The sequence below is a fragment of the Anolis sagrei genome, chromosome 1 (assembly GCF_037176765.1).
Source record: "Anolis sagrei isolate rAnoSag1 chromosome 1, rAnoSag1.mat, whole genome shotgun sequence".
Lineage (NCBI taxonomy): Eukaryota > Metazoa > Chordata > Lepidosauria > Squamata > Dactyloidae > Anolis > Anolis sagrei.
The window spans coordinates 316,768,279-316,794,016 of record NC_090021.1 but is presented as its reverse complement, the minus strand read 5'-3'; the positions used below and the strand labels follow the sequence as shown (position 1 = coordinate 316,794,016).

General features: G+C 37.9%; 1 protein-coding gene across 1 annotated transcript in view; it reads left to right on the top strand.

The window, feature by feature from the left end:
* Positions 1 to 25,738, top strand: part of BTBD7 (BTB domain containing 7) — a 101,350-nt gene that overhangs the window by 38,230 nt on the left and 37,382 nt on the right. Inside the window, exons 2-3 of the mRNA XM_060756420.2 lie at positions 269 to 456; positions 6,962 to 8,041. Coding sequence (XP_060612403.2) covers positions 375 to 456; positions 6,962 to 8,041 — 1,162 coding nt within the window. The 5' untranslated portion in view covers positions 269 to 374. The remainder of the gene's footprint in view (positions 1 to 268; positions 457 to 6,961; positions 8,042 to 25,738) is intronic.

Sequence of the window (25,738 nt, the reverse complement as noted above, 5' to 3'; positions counted from 1 at the left end):
GGATCCTTTTAATAGGTTTTAATGCTATGGATTCTCTAATTATATATCAGTAATATTTTAATGTTTTAACTTATGTCTATTTGTAAATGCTTTTAACTATAATTTAAGGTTTTGTGAACTCCTTTGGATCCTATTATTGAAAAGAAGGTGGGATATAAGTGATCAATTATAACAATTATATACTAAATGAAGTAAATTTTAAATGCATTTGTGTACTAGAGAAGCTAACAATTATCTTTTTTCTGTTTTTATTTTATATTTTGTTCAGAAATGGAGGCAAAGAACCTGCCTGAATGGTGTCTTAACTTTTATGATGGATTATGGGATTGTGCGCTGATGAGCCCGCAAGCGGAATGCTTAAGTGACTGAAGAAAATGGGTGCTAATGCTTCGAACTACCCTCATTCGTGTTCCCCAAGGGTAGGGGGAAATTCTCAGGCACAACAAACGTTCATAGGTAAGCATTTATATCCCTAACCTTTGCTTTCAGTATTTCTGTGACATAAATTTTCTTCTGATCTCTGCAACGAATAATGATAAACTCAGTGAGCTTAAGATGATAGCTATTCTTTGAAAAATTGGTGAGTTTGCACAATTTCCACTGAACAGGAGTCTGCGTTGCTAAAATGACTGCCACACTAGCAGAATTTTGAATTGCATTCTGTTTTTATATTTAGTCGTTCTAAACTACATTTGCAGTAAATATTGGTTTTGTAATAGGTTGAACTTGGTCTGGGAAGATTTACTATTACTGCTCAAACATAAAACTCATTGGGTGCTATTGGGCAAGTTTGCTAAACTTCTTTCAGGGACACATAAATGGGAAGGCTTATAAAATCAGAACAGTGTGGAAGTTAATAGAGGGGGAAAAATCTCTATACGTAACTAAACTTATACCCACATTACATATTACGTTTAATATGTTGTTTGCATTTGAAGAATTACTTCTGTTGTTTCAGGATTGTGAAAAACCATTATCAAAAAGGGTGTTGTGTAATTTCCAAGCTGTACTCAACACATTAAAAATCTAGCTTGCTAATTGCACCCTTTACACTGGTTCAACAGACAGTGGTTCTTTACTCCCACCCTGGATATTCCACAGGTAGATATACTCCACTTGCTTTACTACCATCAGATTCTCTAAAGATGCCAGCCACAGATGCAGTTGAAATATCAGGAGAAAATGTTGTTAGAACATGGCCATACAGCCTGGAAACCACACAACACCCTGTGATTCCAGCTGTGAAAGCCTTCGACAATGCATTATCAAAAACGTGTCAGAGTGAAGTATCATAAACAAGGACTGGCCTCTATTTAATTTATTTGATGACTGTTCAGAGCAGTAGATTTTGAATTTGAGTTCTATACAGCATGCAATCTGTTGTTTTTATTTTGAAGTCCTGGATGGCAAAAAGCACAAGCTAATAACGGTACAAAAGAAAGCATTCATGATGCCATGTTTAGATGTCATGGTTTGTTGGTATGTGGATTACTACTACATATTGCTCACTCTTCCCTCCAGCAAGTCTGTGAACATTCACTTCTGTTTTAGACCAGTGCTACTCAAAGAGGTAGTGCATGAACTGATATCCGCAGCAGGTTTCCAGGAAAGAAAGAGACAAGTGTAACCAGTGAGCATAAATATAATGCCAGTCAATGGCACATTGGAAGACTTTCTGGGTCCTGACATCAGAAAACTTAGGAAGCACTGTTTTAGGACGCTATTGTGGAATTTGAGCTTGAACAGACTGACAATTTGAACTGTGGATTTTTAATATAGACCTTGCTGTTTTGACCTTATGATCACTTCTGTGGATCCCACTTTTTTGGTTAATTTTTGGTGTTAGGGAAGTGGTTCAGTGGTGCTGCCACAGATTCATGCCCCCCCTTCTCCTTCTCTCAGTCTCTTGCTCCAAATTTATACCCTAGATCTGTTGCACTTGTTCAGCTTTAGATACAACTATAGGCTTTAGGTTTGGTGTAATTATACCTAGGCACATAAATAGCCTAGTTGGTTGACATAGTCTCGTGTAAGTAAATTGTGTATGCTATAGCAATAGATGTGAACATTATTCAGGATGGTTTTATTAGGCAGACATTTATCCTTAAAATATCATTGGCTGAAAAGCTTGTGGAGGCTGGGATGTGGAAAACCTTTTAAAGTTCACAGCACTTTCCTAGCCATTTTTTACATATAAAATATTTTAACTTTTCTCTTTGCTGCCATGAAAGAAAAGGTCATATTAGCTAGAGGAGATGTTTAGTTAAAATGAGTTTTCCGGCCATGGAATTGGAAGCTGGTAAAAGGCTGGGGATTTTGGAATCATAGCAGTGCTGTTAAAGCTCTATGTTTTAGTCGGGTTTTGCCTCTGGCGTTAACTTGAAACAAGTACATTATTAAAAGAGTATGTCATATTTGCTCATCAGACCCAACAGTATGATAATTCTTGCTTAAGGTAAAATTTTAGGGTTAATTAATTCTAAACCCTGCAGAGACTTCACTTAAAGCCACAGTTGCTGTTGAGTATCTGCAACTTGCAGCAACTTGTACCTTGTCCAGTGCTTTTTATTTATTCACATTTATGGTTGGGGTTTTTTTTTTGTTTTTGTTTTTTTGAGGGGGTGGGGTTCCAAGTTCAATTGGAACTTTTCCTTTGAATTGTTTTACAATTTATGGTAAGGTGGTCTTTATGTGAAGGTGGGGTGATAGTTGGATTTTATATATAATGAAAGAGTAGCCATAGACCTATATTACACAGGGCATCTGCTTGCAAATTAACTAGTGTATTTGCAGAGTAATGTAAATGTATTTCAAGACAAGTCAAGAAATATTATTTTAAGGAAAAACTAAAGATCAATTTTGAGTTGCTTTCTTGGTCCTTCAGTAAAAATGTATGGAAGAATGAACACATCTGTGTAAGATTTTATATATAAACAAATCATGCCTGCTTGAAGCTTTCAGTATAACATGAAAATAGTTTTAATAAACATCTATGTTTCAGCATTACATAGTGTGTTGTACTGATGCCAGTAAACAAACAAACAACCTCCACTTGCCATTCATAAAACTTGGAAGCCTGTGCAGAGGTTCAGTCTCCTTTGGTTTATCTTCTTTGTCACATAAAATGCAAGCTGTAGTTTGCCTGTTAGTTCTCTGAAATTTCCTGGTTGACATGTTAATTCATTTGTTACCTGCTAGGGTATTGGACAAATGTCCGGTTCTGTCCAATTTAAATGCTAATTCCTGCTTTCGGGCAGTTGAAGAGTTTGATGATAAATATCACTTTTGGATTCCTTAAACCTTATTGACTTTTCACGGGCTCTTCCCCAGAGTTTGTTTACATTGCATTTGTATAATAATACAGATTTTTTTTTTTAAATGGATGGGGAAGATATGGCCCACAGGTTGCATATGGTCATAAAACATTTTATTCTTCAGACCTCCCCCAATTAAATAAACTGGGGAAAATTTTGTTTATAATGCCCTAGACAATCCAAACCACCACAAGAAATATGGCAGTTTGGGTCTCCTTGCCCTAGCTGGGACCTCCCAAAATATAAAAATTAACCATGCATAGGCTAAAACCTGGAACTGGAATGATAATAAAAATACAATAATAAAACTAATAATAATGCTTTATTTATTTATGTACTGTCCTATCTCCTCGAAGGACTCAGGGCGGTGACAACAAAGTCAGCAAACAGTCAATACCATACAAAAGAAAAACACATAACAAAATAACCATCCTACCCAAAATCCTCACAGATCCATATTTAAATCAAAAATAAAACTCATTTTAACAAGTAACATTTACAATTCCATCATAATACATCAAGAAAACAGGGGAGTCAGACCAGCAAAATATGTTTTAAATTATTAATTATAAAATTAACTATTGCCAGCAGCCAGGATGAGTAGTCCATATAACATACTAAGCCTCCTCATCTCTATATGCCTGAGTGCATAAGAAAGTTTTAAGTTGTTTTTTAAAGGAGGTTAAAGAGGGAGCTATTTTAATCTCTTTAGGGATAGAGTTTCAAAAGCCGGGGGCAGGGGGTGATAATAAAGAAGGCCCCCGCTCTTGTTCCCATCAGCCGTGCTTGCAATGGGGGTGGGACTGAGAGCAGGGCCTCTTCTGCTGAGTTGATATGTGGAGATGCGGTTTGCTAAATAGTCTGGGCCCAAACCATTTAAGGCTTTAAAGGTTATGACCAGCACTTTGTATTTAAGCCTGAAGCAGATCAGCAGCCATTGGAGCTGCCGCAACATGGGAGTGGTTCTCTCCATGAACGGAGCCCTAGTTAGTAATCCGGCTGCTGATCTCTGAACCAGTTGAAGCCGCTAAAGGCAGCCCCACATAGAGACCGTTGCAGTAGTCCAATCGAGATATGGTTACGGCATGGACTACTATGGCCAAGTCAGGCATCTCAAGGTATGGGTGCAGTTGATGCACAAGTTTTAGTTGGGCAAAGGCACTCCCGGCCATCACAGACACCTGAGGCTCAAAGGTCAGCGATGAATCTAGGATCACCCCCAAACTGCAAACCTGGTTCTTCAGGGGAAGTGTAAACCCATCCAACACAGGCTGTTACCCTATACCCTGATCAGCCTTGCGACTGACCAGGAGCACCTCTGGGTCTTGTCTGGGTTCAATCTCAACTTGTTAGCCCTCATCCAGTCCATTACTGATGGCAGGCACCCGTTAAGGACCAGGACGGCATCCTTGGTGTTTGGTGGAAAGGAGAAATATGGTTGGGTATCGTCTGCCTAAATTTGCCTCGAAGTGATGTGACTTCACCTCTAGATAAACTCACAGCACTGCAATGGCCTATAGGCATTTCCTCCACAGCTGCTACTTTATTTGAAACAGACATAGTTCAAGAATACATGTTTACTTTTTTGAGCTGTTCTGAAAAGGGTGGATAAGGAAACACGTGGTCTGTCACATTGTGGCTGGCTCCATGGATGGAAATAAATTAGTAAAATTGACTTTTTGAAACATGCAAGTCTACATTTCCCTGCTAAGCAGTACTGTCCAAGTCAAACACCAAATAATTTGATCATAGTTGATTTTCCTTTCATATACTCTTTCTCTTTGCTTCTGTGTAATACAAATCCCTTTATTTTATAGACTTTTGACTGACTAGATATCATTGGTTTAATTCTAACATTGTTTTTACTAGAATTCCTTTAAGGCTTCTATGGCTCCATGCTCAAATAGCAAGAGGTCCCAGTATCATGGCTGGGAAGCAGATCTCTAGCCATTAGAGTTGTTCCCCATGGTGGCTTATAATGTCCTATATAAAATTTACTTTAAATTTATAGGTCAGCTTTTAATTGTTTAATTGTTTCTAATTTCTAGAAACAATTAGAACTCTGTAAGCTTTGGCCAAAAATATCATCCTTGTGCAAACATATAAAAGAGTTTAAAAGCAGTATCAAAGTGTATAGAAACTAGATAATTGGAAATTATATTGCATCGGTTTAATCAATTATGGATCTAATTATATAAACTGTTACAGACTACAGAAAGTTTAGAATAGACGTATGTTCTCAGGAGCTAGTTTCAGATACAACTTTACATATACAGGCAGTCACAGAGTTACAAACATCTGATTTACAAGCAACTCATAGTTATAAACAAGACTGAGACAACAGGAAGTGAGAAAAATCTACCTCTCAGAAGGGAAATTCACTCCTGAAAGAGTTATCATGGAGGAAAGGTGTCTCCACTGAAGCCAATTTTTTAAAGTCCAATTCTTACAGGGACAGAAAGTGAGGTGAAGTCTTCTGAACAGGAGCACAGACAGCAAAACAAATGCCACAGGGATTCCCTATGCAATCCAAAGCTAATACATATACATATTTGGTTGGAGTTACACTTTAAAAATGTACCTTCCGACTTACAAACAAATTAAACTTAAGAGCAAACCTAAATAAGCTGTCTTGTTTGTAACTTGTGGATTGCCTATAGAAGATCATGCACATAGAAAAGAATTCTGGGTTTGAATATTGAAGTATAAGCTTGAATATGAAGCAAGCAAAATACAGTACCTGTTCATAGCCTGTTCTACTTCTTCTTTTTCTCCTTGGTATGTCAGCTTTTGAATATACAAGAAAATGAATAACCATTGGAAGTGGGACAATGAAAAGATACAGGGCAAGGATAGTGAAAGTACAGCACAATGCCTTGTTTGTTTCCTGTTTAGTCTTATATTTTAGATAAATAATAGGAATACATGACTTGCCTGGTTCTTCCTATTGTAGCTGATGCAGATAAGAAAAGGGGGAGAGGGCATTTTTATTAAAATAATTTCAAAAGAAATTATTTTGTCTAAAATGCCGGTTTATAACCTGTGGTTAGAATTATTGTGATCTAAAATCATCACTGCTCTTAAAATGGATTGTTTTTAAGAGAAGCAAAATATAAAGAATAGTCAAGATATGAGGAGAGGGACAGGAATGAACAGAATATGGTTTTTACATTGTAGGTTATGTCTAAAATTCGGTCCTTGGTCTGGAAAAGTTGACTAGTAATTTAAAATTATTTCCTCATGACTATTGTTTGTGGAGCTATGATATTTTATTTTTAGAATTTCTACTATTTGTGCCTTGTTTAGTCCTTTCTAGAAACCTTTTTGTTTTTAAACTTGTATTTTAGTAATTTGTTACTGCACATTGCAAGTGGTAATAGTTAAGCGAGTGTTGTTGAACTCAGCTTTGTGTATGTTAGCCCTAGCTGGCATAGACAAAACTGAGGAATCCTGGGAGTGGGAAGCCAATAGTGTCTGTAAGACTGTATGATTCCCATCTTGATGCATGTCCACTTGAGTACATGAACATGTGACATTTAATTGCTTTACATAAATAATATCTAATCCTGAAACAGTGGTTGATTTATTTCAGGCTTCTCACATTGAATCCACACTTTAACTACACAAATTTCTTATTTTCTTTTCAGGAACATCATCCTATTCCCATCAAGGCTATGGTTGTGAATCTAAACTGTATAGCCTTGACCATGGCCATGAAAAACCTCAAGACAAGAAGAAGAAAAGTTCTGGCCTTGCTACCCTCAAAAAGAAATTTATTAAGCGCAGAAAGTCTAGCCGGTCTGCTGATCATGCCAAGCAGATGCGGGAGCTCCTTTCAGGCTGGGATGTTAGAGATGTCAATGCATTAGTAGAAGAATATGAAGGGACGTCAGCCTTAAAAGAGCTTTCTCTACAAGCCAGTTTGGCAAGACCAGAATGTAGAACACTACAGAAAGATATGGCTGAACTGTATGAGTTTAAATATTGTACGGATGTAGATCTCATATTTCAAGAGACTTGTTTCCCTGTGCATCGTGCAATTTTAGCTGCAAGATGTCCATTTTTTAAGACCCTACTTTCTTCTTCGCCAGAATATGGTGCAGAGATTATAATGGATATCAACACAGCTGGCATAGACCTGCCCATGTTTTCAGCTTTATTGCACTACCTGTACACAGGAGAATTTGGAATGGAAGACTCAAGATTTCAAAATGTTGACATTCTCATGCAGCTTAGTGAGGAATTTGGTACCCCAAATTCTTTGGATGTTGATATGCGAGGATTGTTGGACTACATGTGTTACTATGATGTAATTCTCAGTTTTTCATCTGACTCTGAACTGGTTGAAGCTTATGGCGGAAGTCAGGGCTGTTTAGATGAGGAGCTCAGAGCACACAAAGCTGTAATTTCATCACGGTCACCATTTTTCCGGCATTTGTTGCAACGGAGGATACGGACAGGTGAAGAAATCACAGATCGAACACTAAGGACTCCAACAAGGATTATACTGGATGAATCTATTATACCAAAAAAATATGTGAGAGTAATTTTAAACTGTATGTACACAGACTTGGTGGATCTCTCTATTTTGCACAGCAGTCCTTCAGTGGGAAGTCTGAGTGAAGTTCAGGCTCTTGTAGCAGGAAAGCCAAGCATGACAAGAGCTGAAGAAGCTATGGAACTATATCACATAGCACTCTTTTTGGAGTTCAGTATGCTTGCGCAAGGTATGCCATTATTTGATTTCTTACAGAATCTGTTGAACTGCTTCTCTATGCAGATTTGAACTTCCTGCTTTAAAATTTTTTGTAGATTGTAATTTTGAAGGAAACATCTAGATTTCCTGCTCTATGTAAAAACATGCAAGATTGTGTTACTCTGTTTTAAAATATGGAAACTAGAATTACATCCTGATTAAGGACATGTTAGTCAATTTTATCAATTTCAAGTAAGCATATTACATGTAAATGTCATAGTATGCAATGGGATTTACTTCAAGGTAAGTGTGCAGAGAATTATAAATGATCAAAAACTATTTCTGAGGAGAAAAAGATGATTTCTTTGCGATTAGAGTCATGTATCCATTACAGAGTCACAATCTTAGGAAGTATTCCTACTTACATGGTTTTATAAGAAAGAAATATCTTCAGAGAGATGTTACAAGCTGCATTCCACTTTGTAAATATCAGAATATTATCTTAAAGGATCTTGTTGGTTGCTTGGCCCCCATTCAGTTGATCAGAAAATAACAAAGATTTCCTAATGCATTTATGGAACAGTATCAGTAGGAACAAAGAAAACTGCCTCATACTAGATTATACTATTGTTCCATTCAGAAGAGTATAGTCTGTTCTAGCCTTTCTCAAATTGTAGGCCAGGAACAGCTAGTATGCCCCAATCAACATTCATATTGACTTCAATGTTGCAGCTTACCCAGAATCTTCATGCAGGAGGGAAAGACTAAATAAATTTGCAGTGTACAGGGAATTGTTACAAGTTAAGGAGAACTTGCCTATATCGGTTTGGTTCATGCCTAAATACATTTTGCTGAATTGCATTATTTTGAACCTGAAGTAGTGAAAAAGACCCCCCCCCCTTTTCTTTTTCTTTTTTCTTTTTCGTTTTTGTTTGTTTCTGCGAGGAATCAAAGACATGGGTAGGGTAGAGTAGGTCATTTAGGGATGCACAGAACAGTTGTTCTTCAGAGGCCAGAACAAGTACAAAAACTGAACTCCGACATCTTCCACAGAAATCCCAGCACATTTTCAATGTTTACAAAAGGATGTCTAAAAAAAGAATAGAAGCAGGGATTCTCAGAAATGCAGATTTGTTTCCTGCATGTACATAGAAGTCTTGTTAAATTGGTGAAAGATGTCCATGTGGAAAGTGTTTTGTAATGAGAGATTGTTTTATAGCTCAAAGAGAGAGTTGTAATTTTATACTTGCTTTGTAGTTTAATGCTATAGTATTGCTGTATAATTTCTTGGACATACATTACCTTAATACAGAGCTTTCCAAACATTTCATATTGGTGAACACTTTTTAGAGATGCCTCCTTTCATGACACAGTGATTCAGTTTTACTACAAAACTGAAGGTTAAACTAACCCCTTATACGAGATACAGACACATGAATAAATTGTAATGCGGACACAACACATCTCATTAAAATATTTCATTTATATTTTTTAAAAATATATGATTTTACATACTCAGAAGTTTCTTATTACATTCATGCAACACAGCTACACACTGCAGCCGACTCACAAATGTGTTGTGACATACAGTTTGGAAAGCTCTGCCTTAATAGGTGCTATATTTGATCTAGGATTTCGATTTCCATCATCACAAAACAGTGTGGAAGTGCTTGGAGCTGTAGAAAATCTAGACCAGTTCATATGGATACTAACCAATTGGGTAAACTATGGTCAAGAGAAACAGGGAAGAGGAATTTCTATTAGGAAGGTTGAATATGATTGTATGAGTCATTTCCACTGTCCAGTATGATTAAGAACAATATTTTTAAATCAGGTTCGGAAACGTTGGACTAGTTGCGGTGGCTAGTGCTGAAGGGCATTGCAGTTCAACAACATCTCAAAAGTATATACCTTATTTTCCGGCATATAAGATGACTCTACTAACGCACACCAAATAAAAATTTTAAAAGCATCAGGTTTGATTTCAATATGGTAATTTTCCTATTACTGTACCTCCTTCTCTGCTTCTCAGATCTTGCACCTGCGCACCTGCACTGCTTCATTGCAGTCTTCAGGAATGAGATCTGAGAGGTAGAGGAGGAGGTACGCTAATAGGATATAAGGGCGGGCCAGACAGGTAAAAGAGGTGTGTTTTTCTGGGCCCAGAGCTCCCCCCACCACATGCGGCAACCACAGATTCTCCAATCAGGATTGGAAGTTTCAGCACCTGCTCTATAAGACTACTGTGTATAAGACGACTCCCGCGTATAAGATGACCCCTGACTTTTGAGAAGATTTTCTTGGGTTAAAAAGTAGTCTTATACGCCAGAAAGTATGGTAGTTACCTATTTTTGTATTAAATCTTTACCAGGCTTGCTACTATCCAACACGTGAAGCTGTTGACCTTTCGACTGAAATTGGTGAATTGATTCCTTAGTATACCGCTCCAACTTCATGTCATTTCCTTCAGTTCACTGCCAGTTCTCATTGCAGTCATGTTCCTGTTGTGTGCCTTTAAGTCATTTTGACTAATGGCAACCCTAAGGCTTTCACAAGGTTTTCTTGGAATGGTTTAGTTCATAGAGGGTTTACCTTTGTCTTTTTCTGATGTTATGAGAATGGGACTTGCCCAGAGTCACTCAGTGGTATTTGAACTCTGGTTTCCCAAATCATACTCCAGTGTCCAAATCACTATACCACACTGGATTTCAGTCTCGCTATACACTGTAGGGAGAGCTGGGTACTTTTAAATACAACTTCATTCTCTTCATTTCCATATGAAGTCATTGTGATTTCTTAAAGAAGATTAGAGGGGGTTTTAAAGAATGATTGGTTATGCAGATTATGCAAAAGAGTTGACATAATTTACTTGACATATTGAGGACATATTTGGAAAACTTGATAATGATACAAGACTTTTAAATCAACAGGCACTGGTTGCTATAGCTTAAAATACAGTACATCAAATACAATTCACTGGTTTCTAAATAGTTTGTGTCAAGTTAGTCTTAATCAGCCTGAGAAATATAGCTAGGTTTAGGTACAAGCATATTACACCAGAACTTGTTAATAATAATAATAATAATTATTATTATTATTATTTGTAAATGGGCCTATCTCCCCGAGGGGACTCAGGGTGATTTCCAGCTATGAAACAAATTGGCAAACATGCAGTGCCAAAGCAGACAAGTATTAAATAAAGAAATCATGTGATTTCTTTATTCATGTGACTTTATTTTTCATATATCTTGGCTTCCAGACTTGTCTCTGGATCCAATTCAAAGTGGATATAGACTAATATATTTAGAAAGGATTCCATCTATCTGTCGTGTTCCCTACCAGTGCAGGAATCCAAAGCTAAAATGTCCCTTAGAGGTGATCATCCAGTCTCCATTTAAAAGCATCCAAGGCAATTGAATCCACCAACTTCTGAAAATTCTTCCTGATGTTTGGTAAAAAGCTTCTTTGTTATCATTTGAATCCATTGGTTTGGGTCCTACTTTCATCAGCATCTTCCATTGAGTTGCCATACAGATATTTAAACATGAATGTCATATCACTTCTCAGTCTTAAAATGTGATGCACAGATATCCACACAACATTCTTGTGATGCCTGACCAAAGCAAAATATAGTAGTACTCTCCTTTTGACCTGGATTGCTTCATTTTTGTTGGCCTTTTTTGTCACCACATCACACTGTTTACTCATGTTTTATTGTCATCTACTTGTCCCTGTTACCGTTCATGTTGTGTTTCTTTTTGGCATGGTTCTCCAATCTCTTAAGGTCATCTTCAAACCTAATTCTGCTCTCTGAGATATTAACTTTCCTCCCAGTGTGCCATCTACAAATGTGATGAGCATGCCCAGAATTGCTTCATCCAAATTATTTATAAATACATAGAAAACCTGAGGCTCAATTCATTTCTTGATTTGGTTTTGGTCATTTTTTGGCAAAACTGGAACTCTAAGCAATTCAGAAGATTAACTAAAATGACACAAATAAAATTCAAGAAGCAATAATACAAAATCAAAGTTAAACAAATTCCAATTAAAATCATATCAGTTTTGAAAGTATAGCACCCAGACATATAAATCTCTTTCGTCATTAACTGATTATTTGCTGGAAACTTAGGTTTTGTCCTGGCAGCAGAAGGATAACAGGGAGGGGGGCTAATCTCTTTAAAGTAATGTTCAGGTGTAATTGATGGCCAGTAGAAAGAGACGGTGGCAATTTGAAAGATAGTTCTTCACTGGTGATTATCTGTGTATGGAATGTCCTCAGGGTGACCCTTCTGATGCACATAGTATGATCTTTTCAGGACATGGTGAAGAATTCCACTCCACCCTATGCATCAATGTTAAGAATTATAAGTGCTTTCAGCTATGTTCTATTCGTGTTTGGTGGTCGATGACTTCATTTTGGTTGCTTATCAAATTTCCAGATTATACCAAATTAGAATGAGACCAGAATTCAAAATTGACTGCAACAAATTGGAGAAGTTAACCAAAGTTAACAGATTTTCAACAGGGAGAAAGTTAAAATACCGTTCTTAGGCAGAAGAAAAGGAAATGCCCAGATATAGGATGAATAAGATTTGGCAATAAGAGTACTTGGGGTCTAGAAGTTTTAGTAGACCTCTAGCTGAATGCAAATCAGCAGTGTGATGTAGCAGCTAAAAAGTGAATGCAATTTTAGGTTGTACCAATAGGAGTATAGTCGCTAGATTGAGAGGAGTAATAGTACAATTCTGTTCTGGTCAAATTTCACCTGGAATGCTGTATCCAGTTCTGGGCACCATAATTCAAGAAGGATATTGACAAGCTGAAACGTATCCAGAGAAGAGTGAGTAAACTTGTCAAATGTCTGGAAAACATGCCCTGTGAAAAGCGGTTTAGAAAGTTGGGTATATTTATCCTGCAGAAGAGAAGACTATGAGTTGACATGATAGCCATGTCTAAATATTTGAAAGGATGTCATATTGGAGATGGAGCAAGACTTTTTCTTCTTCTGCTTCACAGACTAGGAAACAATGGAGGAAAAGATAACCTGCCTAAACATTTAGAAGAACTCCTTTACAATTAAAACTGTTCAACAGTGGAATAGGCTGCCTCGGAGTGTGACAGAGCCCCCTTCCTTGGAGATTTTTAAACAGAGGCTGGATAACCATCTTATGGGACTCTTGTAATGTATGTTCATGTCAGAATAAGAATAGATGGGATGGCCTTTGTGGGCTCTTCAACTTTATGATTCACAGTGTGGTTGGTTTTTAACCCGTTTGTTTTAATGTTTAGGATTTTAATTTTTATTGTTGATTTTCTAGTACTTAAGTAGTTCCCAAATATTGTCAATGAATAAGTGAACACATGAAACCAAACAAGTATTTGGTCTGAACTGTACATAACCCTAAGAAGTCCAGACCATTATTACTAAAATGAGAAGTAAGCACACTACCTTGAGATGGGCACTTTTCCACTTTCAAGAGTTGTTTATAATCTCTGGTCTCATTAATTTGCATGATTAGACTTTTCATGATTAGATTTTGCATGACAAATCCATTAGAATGATTGATTTAAATGGAAATGTTGTGCTGTCTCTTTTTGGCCATTTTGCTACTAGAGATAATCTTAATGGTGAATTCATTCTGTTTTCCCTTTTCAGGTTCTTCCTAATTTCATTTGCCAATTTAATTTAGCAAAGCTTAACTTCACTTTATTGTACATAGTTTTTTTCAGCATGAGCAAAGTGGCTTGAAGGGGGAAAAATAACACTTCACATTGTATATAAGTCTTAAAGACTGAAACATTTTTCCCTTAGTGAAAGTCCTCCTTTATTTATTTATTTATTTATTTACAGTATTTGTATACCGCTTTTCTCACTCCTAGGGGGAATCAAACTCATGAAGCCAAACAAGTCTTTGGTTTGAACCATACATAACCCCAAGAAGTCCAGGTGGAGGAAACTAGGCAAGTGAGGTTTATATATCTGTGGAATGTCCAAGGTGAGAAAAAGAAGTCTTGTCTACTTGAGGCAGGTGTGAATAGCCACCTTGATTAGCATTTAATGACCTTGCAGCTTCAAAGCCTGGCCGATTGCTACCTGGGGGAATCCTTTGTTTGGAGGTGTTAGCTGGCCCTGATTGATTATTGCCTGGAATTCCACTGCTTTTTGAGTGTTGCTCTATTTACTATCCTGATTTTGAGCTTTTTAAAAATGGTAGCCAGATTTTGTTTTCATGGTTTCTTCCTTTCTGTTGAAATTGTCCACATCCTTGAGGATTTCAGTGGCTTCTCTGTGTAGTCTGACATTGTAGTTGTTAGAGTGGCTCAGCATTTCTGTGTTCTCAAATAATATGCTGTGTCCAGGTTGGTTCATCAGGTGCTCTGCTATGGCCGACTTCTCAGGTTGAATAAGTCTGCAGTGCCTTTCATGTTCCTTGATTCGTGCTTTGGCAATGCTGCGTTTGGTGGTCCCTATGGAGACTTGTCCACAGCTGCATGGTATATGGTAGACTCCTGCAGAGGTGAGAGGATCCCTCTTGTCCTTTGCTGAACATAGCATTTGTTGGATTTTATTAGTGGGTCTATAGATCATTTGTAGGTTGTGTTCTTTATCAGCTTCCCTATGTGGTCAGTGGTTCCCTTGATGGTTCCACTGCAGACTAATTCAGTGAGCAGTTATGCGTATTTTTTTCTCATGCAGTGATCTCTTCCCTGCACACTAGAAGTCATTTGAACAATACTGCCTGCTGTGGTTTTTCTTGTATGTAATCTAGAATTTCATCATCTGCTGAATCCATCGCTTGCAATGTTCTTTGCACATTTCTATGCTTCCAGTACAATCCTAGTACTTGAGGGAGGGGGGTGAACTTATCTACATGTCCTATAAGGAAGTTGTCTTTCTTGAAAGATTGAAATAAGACTAAAGATAATCTACAGGTTACTAATCGGTCTCCATTGAAGTTTTGCAGTAGGAGGAAAGCCACAAAAATGTTTCCTTTAGTACACAGGAAGAGGAAAATAGGCCATGAAACAATAAAACCAAGACAGGAAGAATGTGGGTTTATGTCCTACATTCATCATGGGGATGCAACTGGAAGTGGAATGTAAGAAAAGTGGGAGTAAAAAAGCAGAGATTCTTGGTTTAATTGTTCTACTGCATTCTTCTCTGGAGAGCTGAAATTTAGAACTGTTGTGGAAACGGTGGTACCAAACAAACATGAAGACTTGAAACCTGACCTCAGTCTTGGGAGATCAGATAAATACTTCTGAAAATTTGTGGTGTGTTTCTCTACGTCTGTTGCTAAATGTCTTTCCTGTTGTCATTTGACACATATTAAAAATGCTGCTTTGCTGATCCCTCTGTTCCATCAAGCAGAAGAGTTCTTGGAAGCTTGCTCTGAAAGGATAAAAAGCTACATTTTTGGCACTAGCTTTCCATACTGTTTTTGCTAGCTGGGACGCCAATATAATGTATCCACAAGAAACCCATGGTGGGCTTTATCTGTTAAGCTAGGGGCAGCCCTTGGGTCCCAATTTTTCAGTCAGTGAAGCTCCTCGGTAATCTCTCAAATCTGATCCCCCCTTTTTATAGTAGCACAATTGAAAATTTTACCTAGGGCTTTCCCAAATGTTTGCAAACATAAACCGAAAACCTCAGCACCTCTCATGCCCTGTCAAATGTTTTTCCCTCTTTGTTTCTCCTCCAAAATGGTAACAGGAAGTGAAGTGGTTACTCTTTCCCACTTTAAAGGAGAGAAAAAAAGACAAAGAAGTATATTCACATGTTCCTATGTGTGGTCCAAGGAGTGTTGAACTTGGAAAATTGGCAACTGATTGATGTCCATCCCTACCTTAAGTATTAGAAGCAAAATATCTTTAGCAAGCATTGTAGGCACACTGTACATCAGGGTTGACTTGAAGGTACATAACAACAACAAGCCTTGATTGCTAATCAGTTGCAGGGACTCAGGCTCCTCTTTCTAAGACAGAGGTTTTCTGTTTTTGGATATATTTGTTCCCCAGTTATATTTTTTCTGGCTGTGAGTGGAGTGAGATGGAGTGACATGATTCTGTTCTGTCTTTCTGGATGGACATGGCAGTTTGCTGCTGTTTTCTGCTGTTGCCACTATATCATATGGGATAAAGTTGTTTTAATAAAATAATAGCAGTGAAAACAGTATCATTAGGATCATAGGCAATCACTTGCAGCTGAGTATGACTGTCTTCCAAGGGTTGCGTCTTGGTGGTGAGACCACAAGTAACTGTATAGACCTGTTCTGGATCCTCATGATCTTTCTGCAGTGAGGACATACATTTCCAGATGGAAGGTAGTCCCAACAAGGATTTGCTTGGCATGCATTCCTCTTAGCACGTTTCTCTCTTTTGCCCTCTATTTGTGCCTCTTCAAAATCCATAGCACTGTTGATAACAGCTAACCTCCAGTTAGAACACTTGCGGACCAGGGGTTCCCAGTTCTCAGTGTTTATTCCACATTTTTTAAGTTAGCTTTAAATACATTTTAAAATATGTTAAATATACTGCTTTCATTGCATAGTTAGGCTATTGCCCCACTACAGGGAAATGAAGAGATTTGTCAGGAGTGGAGTTCTAAGCATCTAAAATGAAGTAAAGTTGTGAGTTCTTTCATTGTACTGGAAAGCATTGTCCCAGTGTTTGTGAAAACTGAGTAGTAAATCATTACTTCATAAAGTTTCTTGTTGCTTGAGAAATAACAGAACTAGAGTTAGCACGAGCCCTAAAGGACATCCAGTTCAGGCCCCTGCCTGTGCAGGAATCTGCAACTGATGCATTCCTAACAGGTGTATATCTGACCTCCATTTAAAAAAGCTCAGCAAAATAATAGTCTGCTGTGTTTTAATGCAAATGTCTCAGAGCTGTCTCAGCTGATGAAACACGTGGGTGAATATATTTAATAGAGTCCTAAGGGCCAAATCAACAATTTGATGAGTGGCTTTAAAAAAGTAAACAATAAGTACAAAGCAGACAATTTCATTTTAAACTCTGGGTGTAGGAGAAAAAGACCTGGGCCAAACTTGGCACACAGAACCCCCATGACCAACAGAGCATACTAGAAGAGGTTGTGGGGAATTGACAATGATTTACAGAAGAGGTAGTTCACTTACATCTGGAGAGTACTGTGAACCCAAATGACTATGGATGTGGACCAAACTTCAATATGCCAAAATTTGAACACTGGTGGTTTGAGGAAAATAGACCCTGAAATTTGGGAGTTGCAGTTTCATGGATTCATAGTTCACCTGCCATCAAAGAGCATTCAGAACTCCAGCAACAATGGAATTGAACCAGATTTGGCATATAGAACTCCTATGACTAACAGGAAATACTGGAGGGGTTTGGGGAAGGGTGTTCAACAGATGATAGGATTTGCAGTACCTTCAATCGCTTCAGCTGCCCCTCGAGGCAGGGAGCACCCTGGTACCGGCCTCTGGGTGTGGCCCTCTTCTCCTTGCCAATGCCGGGAAAGGGATGCAATCCGGCATTAGCAAGCACGCCAAGCACATCCCTATCCCAGGGTTAGGGAAAGAGGGCATGCTCCTTGCACCTGCCCTCTTCTTCCAACAATGGGAGAGGGACACACTCCAGCATTGGCAGGCTCTCAGGAGAAGGGGACTAGTGCAGGGAGCATGTAACCAGGGCCAGTGACAGGAGCAGTCACCCTGTACTAGCCCTTTTCCCCCCGTGTGCTTGCCATCGCTGAAGCATGTCCCTCTGCTGGTGTTGCCAAGCACGCGGGAGAAGGGGGCTGGTTCAGGGAACATGCACCCTCCACCAGCCCCTAGGCATGCGCTCCCTGTACTGGCCCCTGGGAGCATGCTCCCTGCACCAGCCCTCTTCCCCACGCCGGGATTATACCTAGGCCTCTCAGGACCTGTTTGGCACCCTGTGTATGGGTCTGGCAGAAGGAGGCGGGGCCTAAGGAGGCAATCCCTCTCAAATTTCCAAATGACCTCTCTAGGGGTTGCAACCCCCAGATTGAGAACCGCTGTTCTAAAGGAACAATTTGTAACTTTAGTATGTGTCTAGGCTATATTACAACTCAAAAAATTAGAATGTATACAAAGAGTTCCTGTTTTGGTTGAGCTGTCTTTTTCACTTTCATGGAAGAGTATTTTTGAACACATGATACATTGTGTGTACGATCTTGTTATATAGTTTTCATTCCATGATTTAGAAGAGTATACCATGAAATATACAGAGAACATTTTCTGATGAGTAAGGGCACAAAATGCATACATCACTTAATAATAATAATAATAAGAATAATATGAATAATAATAATAATAATAATAATATGAATAATAATATTATTTTTTATTTTTTACCAGCCTCTTCTCGAGGCAGGTTTCAGCATCACTAAAAGCATGCATTCATCTAAATCATTTTACATATTAAAAATTTCTACAAAATACCCAGAAAATACATAAGATATAAGTTTAAAATTCATGATTAAAACTGGCTGGGAAAAACCATAGTGCAAAAATACAAACTAAACATATTTTGCCCCATTAATAAACCATTGTACTGATATTATTGAAATTCATGGCTTTTGTCTTCATAACCCAACAAATCTGCTTAGATTTAAAATTTCTTTATATTTTGTTCTTTAACCCTAGGTTTCAACTCTAAAATCTTTTATTAATAATTACATTACGTTTTGGAGGGGAAATCGTTCATTGTATTTTAGGGTATCACCACTGCCCCCAATGCTGCACTGAAAGTTGTAGTTCAGAGGGTGTGTATGTTAGCTTTCATTCTTTTAGGAGAAATAGAGAATCATAGAATTTATTATTTTTACTATGAATCATCCTTTTTCAGATGCAATATCTCCAGTATTTGGAAGATGGTGTCATTCATAATTTCCCTAATGGCTTGATTTAGACAAGTCAAAAGAATTAAACATGTCTCAAGAGAATCACGTTCAACTAGCACTGAGGAAAGCAGCAGTATTAAGAATAATTTAACTTGAACTGGCATTTTATTTTAATATGTTGACTCAGAATAATTACTTCACTCCTAATTCACCCCTGCAGATACTGTGAACTTTTAAATATCCATTCGGAAGCTGCTTATATCAGCAGCTATTCCAAAATCAGTGGCTTTTAGTACTTTAATGGTTTGAAGGAAAATGAATTAGACTGACTATAAATCCAGCAATGTTGAAATTACAACATGAATAGGAGCAAACTAAATATGCTAGCATGGCACTAATTCAGTTAGCATTAGATTGACGTTAAGAGATTTTGAAAATATATATATACACACAAGACTATTACATGGTCATGCATTTCCCTGTTTACATGAGTGATGTAGCATTAGCACTGCAAGATCATGGCTTCTGTTCCATGAAATGAACATCCCAATGCATGATTTTCCCAGTCCACTGGAAACAAGGGTGATGTAGCATGAGGAAATTACAAATCATTCCAGTATTACATTGCTTGTGTCACATAGACAGTTAATCTTGGCTTAGCAGGCATAGTTTATTGTAAAATACTATGATGGGCTTTTGCCACAAATTTTCCACCCCACCCCTCCAAAGTTAATGTAAATATATTTAGGGGGGGCATGCATCTTCTTTTCACTATCACCTTTTCTGTTGCAGTACTTGAAATATTATTCCACCCTTCAAAGGACAAGAGGAAAGTTGTGCATTATAGCTGCTATTGAAATAAATGATGAAGTCCTCTCTAGAAGTTCATCTTTTCTCTTGGAATTGCCAGCACAGCAAATGGAAAGCAGAGCAGTATCTGTCTGCCAGGGAGGCAATTTGATACAGCAGGCTGTGGAGGTGCCACATTCAGCAGATGGGACAGTCTGAGTCAGTGGTTGCTAAAGATTGCATGATGAAGTGTCTTTTGAATTTTTGTGTGGTGAACCTCACCATCTGTATATTACCATATTGCCAGAAGGCTTTGTGAACACATCAGCTTATTTTGTGTGTCCAAGCAGGAAAATATATTAAGCCAAATAAACAAGACCAAGTATGATAAAATTAAATGTGTGTTTTTTACTATTATGTGCCTCTTTGAGTCTCCTTGTGAAGAGAAAAAGTGAGGTATAAATAAACATAATAATAATGTGATTCCTTAATAAAAAATTAACAGTTCCGGCCCAGTTTACCTGCCCGAACGTGTCTCCCCCTACAAACCGACAAAGACTTTAAGATCATCCGGGGAGGCCTTGCTCTCGATCCCACTGCCATCGTAGTCGAGTTTGGTGGAGACGAGAGACAGGGCCTTCTCTGTGGAACTCCCTCCCTAAGGAGGTTAGATCTGTCCCCTCCCTCTTGACCTTCAGGAAGAAACTTAATCCTTGTTATGGGAGCAAGCATTAGCAGTTTAGATTGATTTTACTGACAATTATGAGATTTTATTGGACTGCAATTTGGATGGATTTGGATGATGTTTTAACCTGGTGAACTGTTTTAATGTATATTGATATTTATTTTTAGACATTTGATTGTATTTTATGATGTTTTTTATTGTTTCAGCATCGAATTGTTGCCTGTTGGTAGGTGTCCTGAGTCCTTCCTTGGAGTTCGAGATAGGACAGGGCATAAATGTTCCAAATAAATAAATAAATAAACAATCAGAAATTGTTGGATTTCATTAGTAGTGTTGATGTTTATCGGTAAATAATACCTTGCAGTTTGCATTAATATGAATGTGCATTTAATATAGAAACTATAGCCTTTAATTTCACAGCTAAGGTGTTTTTAATTTTTAAAGAGCAGGATTTTTTGTAACTTTGCTAAGAACTCCATTTCCACTTTTCATTTTAAGTAATAGGAGTCCCAGGTGGCGCAGTAGGTTAAACCCCTGTGCTGGCAGGACTGAAGACCGACGGGTCGCAGGTTCGAATCTGGGGAGAGGTGTATGAGCTCCCTCTATCAACTCCAGCTCCTCATGCGGGGACATGAGAGAAGTCTCCCACAAGGATGATAAAAACATCAAATCATCCGGGCATCCCCTGGGCAACGTCCTTGCAGACGGCCATTCTCTCATACCAGAAGCGACTTGCAATTTCTCAAGTCGCTCCTGACACGACAAAACATTTTTTTAAGTAATATCCTTCCACTAATATTAAAGACTGGCTAATATAAGCAACTGAACTTCTGAACTATAAACTATATTCTGGGGTAAGCATACGATTCTGAAGTATTGGCACTACCCTACTGTAAGCATTGTTAGTACCCCAAATATTAAAATCCATGCAATATTGGTGCTTAGTTCAGTGTTGCTTACATAAATGATTATTTGTTCCAACTTGATACAGAGAGCAAACAGTGGTTCCATTTTCCTATTGTGTCTGTGTTTCTTCTGAGATGTCAAATTCCTTAATTTCTCAGTTGGATACATGAAAAATATGCCAATATTCATATTTGATTTTCTTGTGATTAGAACACTTAGGCCTTAGATATCCTGCAGTAGAAACAGTCATTGCAGTGGCTTCAAAGCAGTTGCTATCATGCTTGAGTTGTGGATGATAGGAGCCTGAATCCTGAAATAGACAAAAAGAGGAAAGACACAACATCAGGGCTATTGTTTTTCAGTTCAACTTTTTATTTGTATAGTCTTAGTCCAGATGGTTGGTAGCTTGTAATGGTTTGATCTTTTTTTTTCAGGAGTAGGAATCAGTGGTGTGTACAGTAAAAAAAAAATCTCATGCAACAAGGATAGAAAAATTGGCCTATTATGTAGTAAAGTTAAAACTGACATTTCAAAGAAGTTCAGCTCCAACAGGGAAGCCATTTGAAAGCAATGACCTATTTCTGCCCTGCTGTTGTCTGTTTGTGTTCTAGAAATTCAGGGCTTTAATCAAATACTGCTGTAATGATTGCTGGTAGATTTGACCTTGCTTGCTACTTCCAGTGCCATCTTCTCTGTCTACTTTAACTATTCTTCCTAAATTGTAGCTCTTCCTTCTGTCTCATTCTAATTTGGCAGTGTATTTTCTTTCTGATTCCCAGCTGATGAAGCCATTTCATCTATGTAATGTGAGGGGAAGTCATAGGGAGGAGGAAGCAGGCTTGTTTTCTGCTGCCCTGGAGACTAGGATGGGAAACAATGGCTTCAAACTACAGGAAAGGGGATTCTACCTAAACATGGGAAAGAACTTCCTAACTGTGAGAGATGTTCAGCAGAACTCTCTGCCCTGGAGTGTGGTGGAGGCTCCTTCTTCGGAGACTTTTAATCAGTGGCTGGATGGCCAGCTGTTGGGGGTGCTTTGAATGTGATTTTCCTGCTTCTTGACAGGGGGTTGGACTGGATGGTCCATGAGGTCTCTTCCAACTCTTTTATGTGTGCTCATAATATGTGCTCATAATAATGCTGACAACAGAGAGCTAGCTGTGTTCTTCCTCACTGTGGTACTTTAAGATTGAATCTTGAAAAATAATACATGTGAAAGCTGTATGAGAACTTAAAATCTATATATATTTCTTAGGAAGGGAGGTGCTCTTATTCATTGTATATAGTTATGTGGTACTCAATTAACATGTAACACTTGGAGATAAAAATTCATACATGGTGGCTATGTGTCATTAAGTTGCCTTTCCCTTTTGGTGACCCCGTGAATGAGAGCCCTGCTAGAAATCCTGTTACAAATAAACTTGCTCAGGTTTTGAAACTTAGGGCTGTTATTTCATTTCTATGGCATGGCAATCTGGAAACAAACCGTATTTCTGCATGCTTTGATTCTGGCTTCGCATCTAGTTTGGAAAAAAAAAGATTAAATAATGGTCTCCCAGTTGAAATCTCAAATGGAAAGTAGGTTTAATAAGCTAATATTAAAGTCTTGAAGGTAGGTCTGTGAATAGAAAAGTGGGATGATGAGGGAATTGCAAGCACACCAATCATTTTTGTGCTGATAAACTATGATTTTTATTTCATTAATTTCTTGTTAAAATATTTTTAATGTTTTTATATCTGCAGCCCCTGGGTTGATACACAACTTTAACAGACTTACAACAGTACAAGCCATTGTTAAAATATTTGAGATAGCAGTTTGTTTGTTTGTTTTTTAAAAAAAAAATCAAAAATCTCAGCCCACACAAAAGACTTTACAGACTTGTTAAAAGTAAAATGAAGAAGAGGCCAATCAGAGCACTGCAGAAAATGAGTTGGGCTTGGAAAAGTTACTTTTTGTGACTATAGGTTTTTAAATTACACAGCTTTTTTCCAAGTTGTGGACTGGGAGGTCTACACTTGGAGCTTTTCTATATATAAGACTGCTTAATCTCTTTGGGTGGAACATATAATTTGATGATAGATGATAAATTGTGGACAGTTGTTATAGCAGTAATGAGGCTTTTTTTTTTAATAACCTCCATTATTTAAGTAAAAAGAAGCATCTTGAACTAGTGCTGTGCTATGCTGTTGTGTGCCTTTTAAGTCATTTCCAACTAATAGTGGCCAAGGATAATACTACTGAAAACTACTTTTCCTGGGTCCTAGTCCAGCAGTCAAACTACTACACCAATCAGCACAGAAATAAAGTGGAAGTCTCTATAGTAATAAGAGAGGTGTTACATGGGTTATTGTGAGGTTTCCAGGCTGTATGGGTGTGTTCTAGCAGTCATACATCTGTGACTGGCATCTTCAAATACAGGCAAAACATCAGGAAAAAACGCTGCTGTAACACGGCCATACAGCCCGGAAACCACACTACATCCCTGTGATTTTGGCCATGAACACCTTCAACAATATACTGATGTTACATAGTCTGCAAATCACACATTAGTGTGCTGCGTTTCAATCTAATCTCTTTTTTCTAAACATTTTTCAGGAACAACTCCATATAAAGTACATTTATCAACTTGGAAAATATTATTTGCCATTTTTCAACCTGATATCTTCTAAGCAGTGGTTAAAAATTACATAGAAAAACAGCAAAGTAGCAAAAATGGAATGGAACTGGGTCTAGACATGGAGAATTCTTTTTGTCTCCCTTCGTTTAGCTTTCCTTTCCAAAACCAACAACCAACCATCTGGATTTCAAGTGCTTGTATTAACAGCCGAGCTTCAAAGAACCATGAGCTAGTTCTTTTGGATCAGAATTTTAAAGCATGTTTTCACAAAGAGCTACTCTCATGTCATCAGTCAAACTGCTTTTGAAATGGAGGGAAGTTTTAAAAGAAGATTGTGGTAATGCACAGGCAGTAGTTTAGGGGGGTCAATCAAAAATTCCATTGGGCTTCTGAATAATCCCTAAGTGATTCCTTAAGTATTGTTTTCCATTTGAATCTTTGAAGACGTTCTGCGTTGGGAACTCTTAAACGAGTCCCCAAACTCCGAGCTCTTAAATGAGGAATCCACAATCCCTAAATATTAGTTATGAGGTGATGAGAATTTTCTGCCAAAAATCAGTCAGCAGGCCACAGTTGCCCATCTCAGTCTTAAAGGCTGAAAACAGGCTGTGTAACTTACCCATGACTTTGGCTAGGATCCAGGTGAGTTCTTCTGCAAATCTCAGAAGATCTGGATTCTCCTTCTCAACAGTCACCTCTGCATGTTCCCCAAGATCTGCTCCAGAAGCTTTAAAATGTATTTTACAGTAGAACATGTAGTACTACAGATGTCAGGGTATGTTGCAGGTGCACAGCAATTATGCAATGATGATGAAATCACGTCCTACAAAAGTTGTTGATATCCTCTTCCATTCGTGCAAGGAACCAATGGAATCCTGACCTTTACAAGTAAAGCTAAGCTGTATAGCTAAACATAGAGATGGTATTTATTCTTTAAAAACTAACAACTTGTAAATCAAATATGAGCTTCATATGCCTCTTCATGCATTGAGGGACTGAAACTCCCAGCATTCCTGGAAATTAATGTTATTACCTAAGGCAAATGTGAGTTACAGTTCAGCCACAAATGAGCAGGTTAAAGAGCTGGGTATGTTTAGCTTGCAAAAGAAAAGCTTGAGAGGAGACATTATTGCCATGTTTAAATATTTGAAATGCTATCATTAGGAAGAGGGAGCCAGATTATTTTCTTCTACCCTAGAGACCAGGACTCAGAGCAATGGGTTCAAATTACAGAAAAAGATATTCCACCTGAGTATTAGGAAGAACTTTCTGATCGTAAGAGCTGTTCAGCAGAGGAACTCTTCCTCAGAGTGTGGTGGAGGCTCCTTCTTTGGAGGCTTTTAAACAGAGATTGGATGGCCATCTTTCAGGGTGCTTTGATTGTGATTTTCCTCCATGGCATGGGGTTAGGCTGGATGCCCCATGAGGTCTCTGATTCTATGAACCAACTCTGATTCTATGAATAATTGCATCTTTTATATAATAATATTTGGATTTAAATCTAATTGGTAAGTCAACACTTAGGTAAATTCCAGTGATCCAGAATGTCTGTTCTAGTTGGGAGTAATAACTGGTTTTAAACCTTAAACTCCATAACTCAGATGTTTGCCTTACTTTTTTTATGACTACATTACTATCTAATGAAGCACATTTAAGAAGTTAGCTGCCACAGCTGGTAGAGAATGGAGATCTAAATAAGCTTACTATATTTTGAATTTGCCACATCTGATTTTCCACACACGGATCATGCTGTCCTGACTGATTCTTTAGTTCACTTACTAAATGGTAAGTCAGTATTACCAAATATCTTATAAATTTTAATGGATCTACTGTAGTTTAGACTAAGTTGGATTTAACCCTTAAAATGTTTCCCTTCTC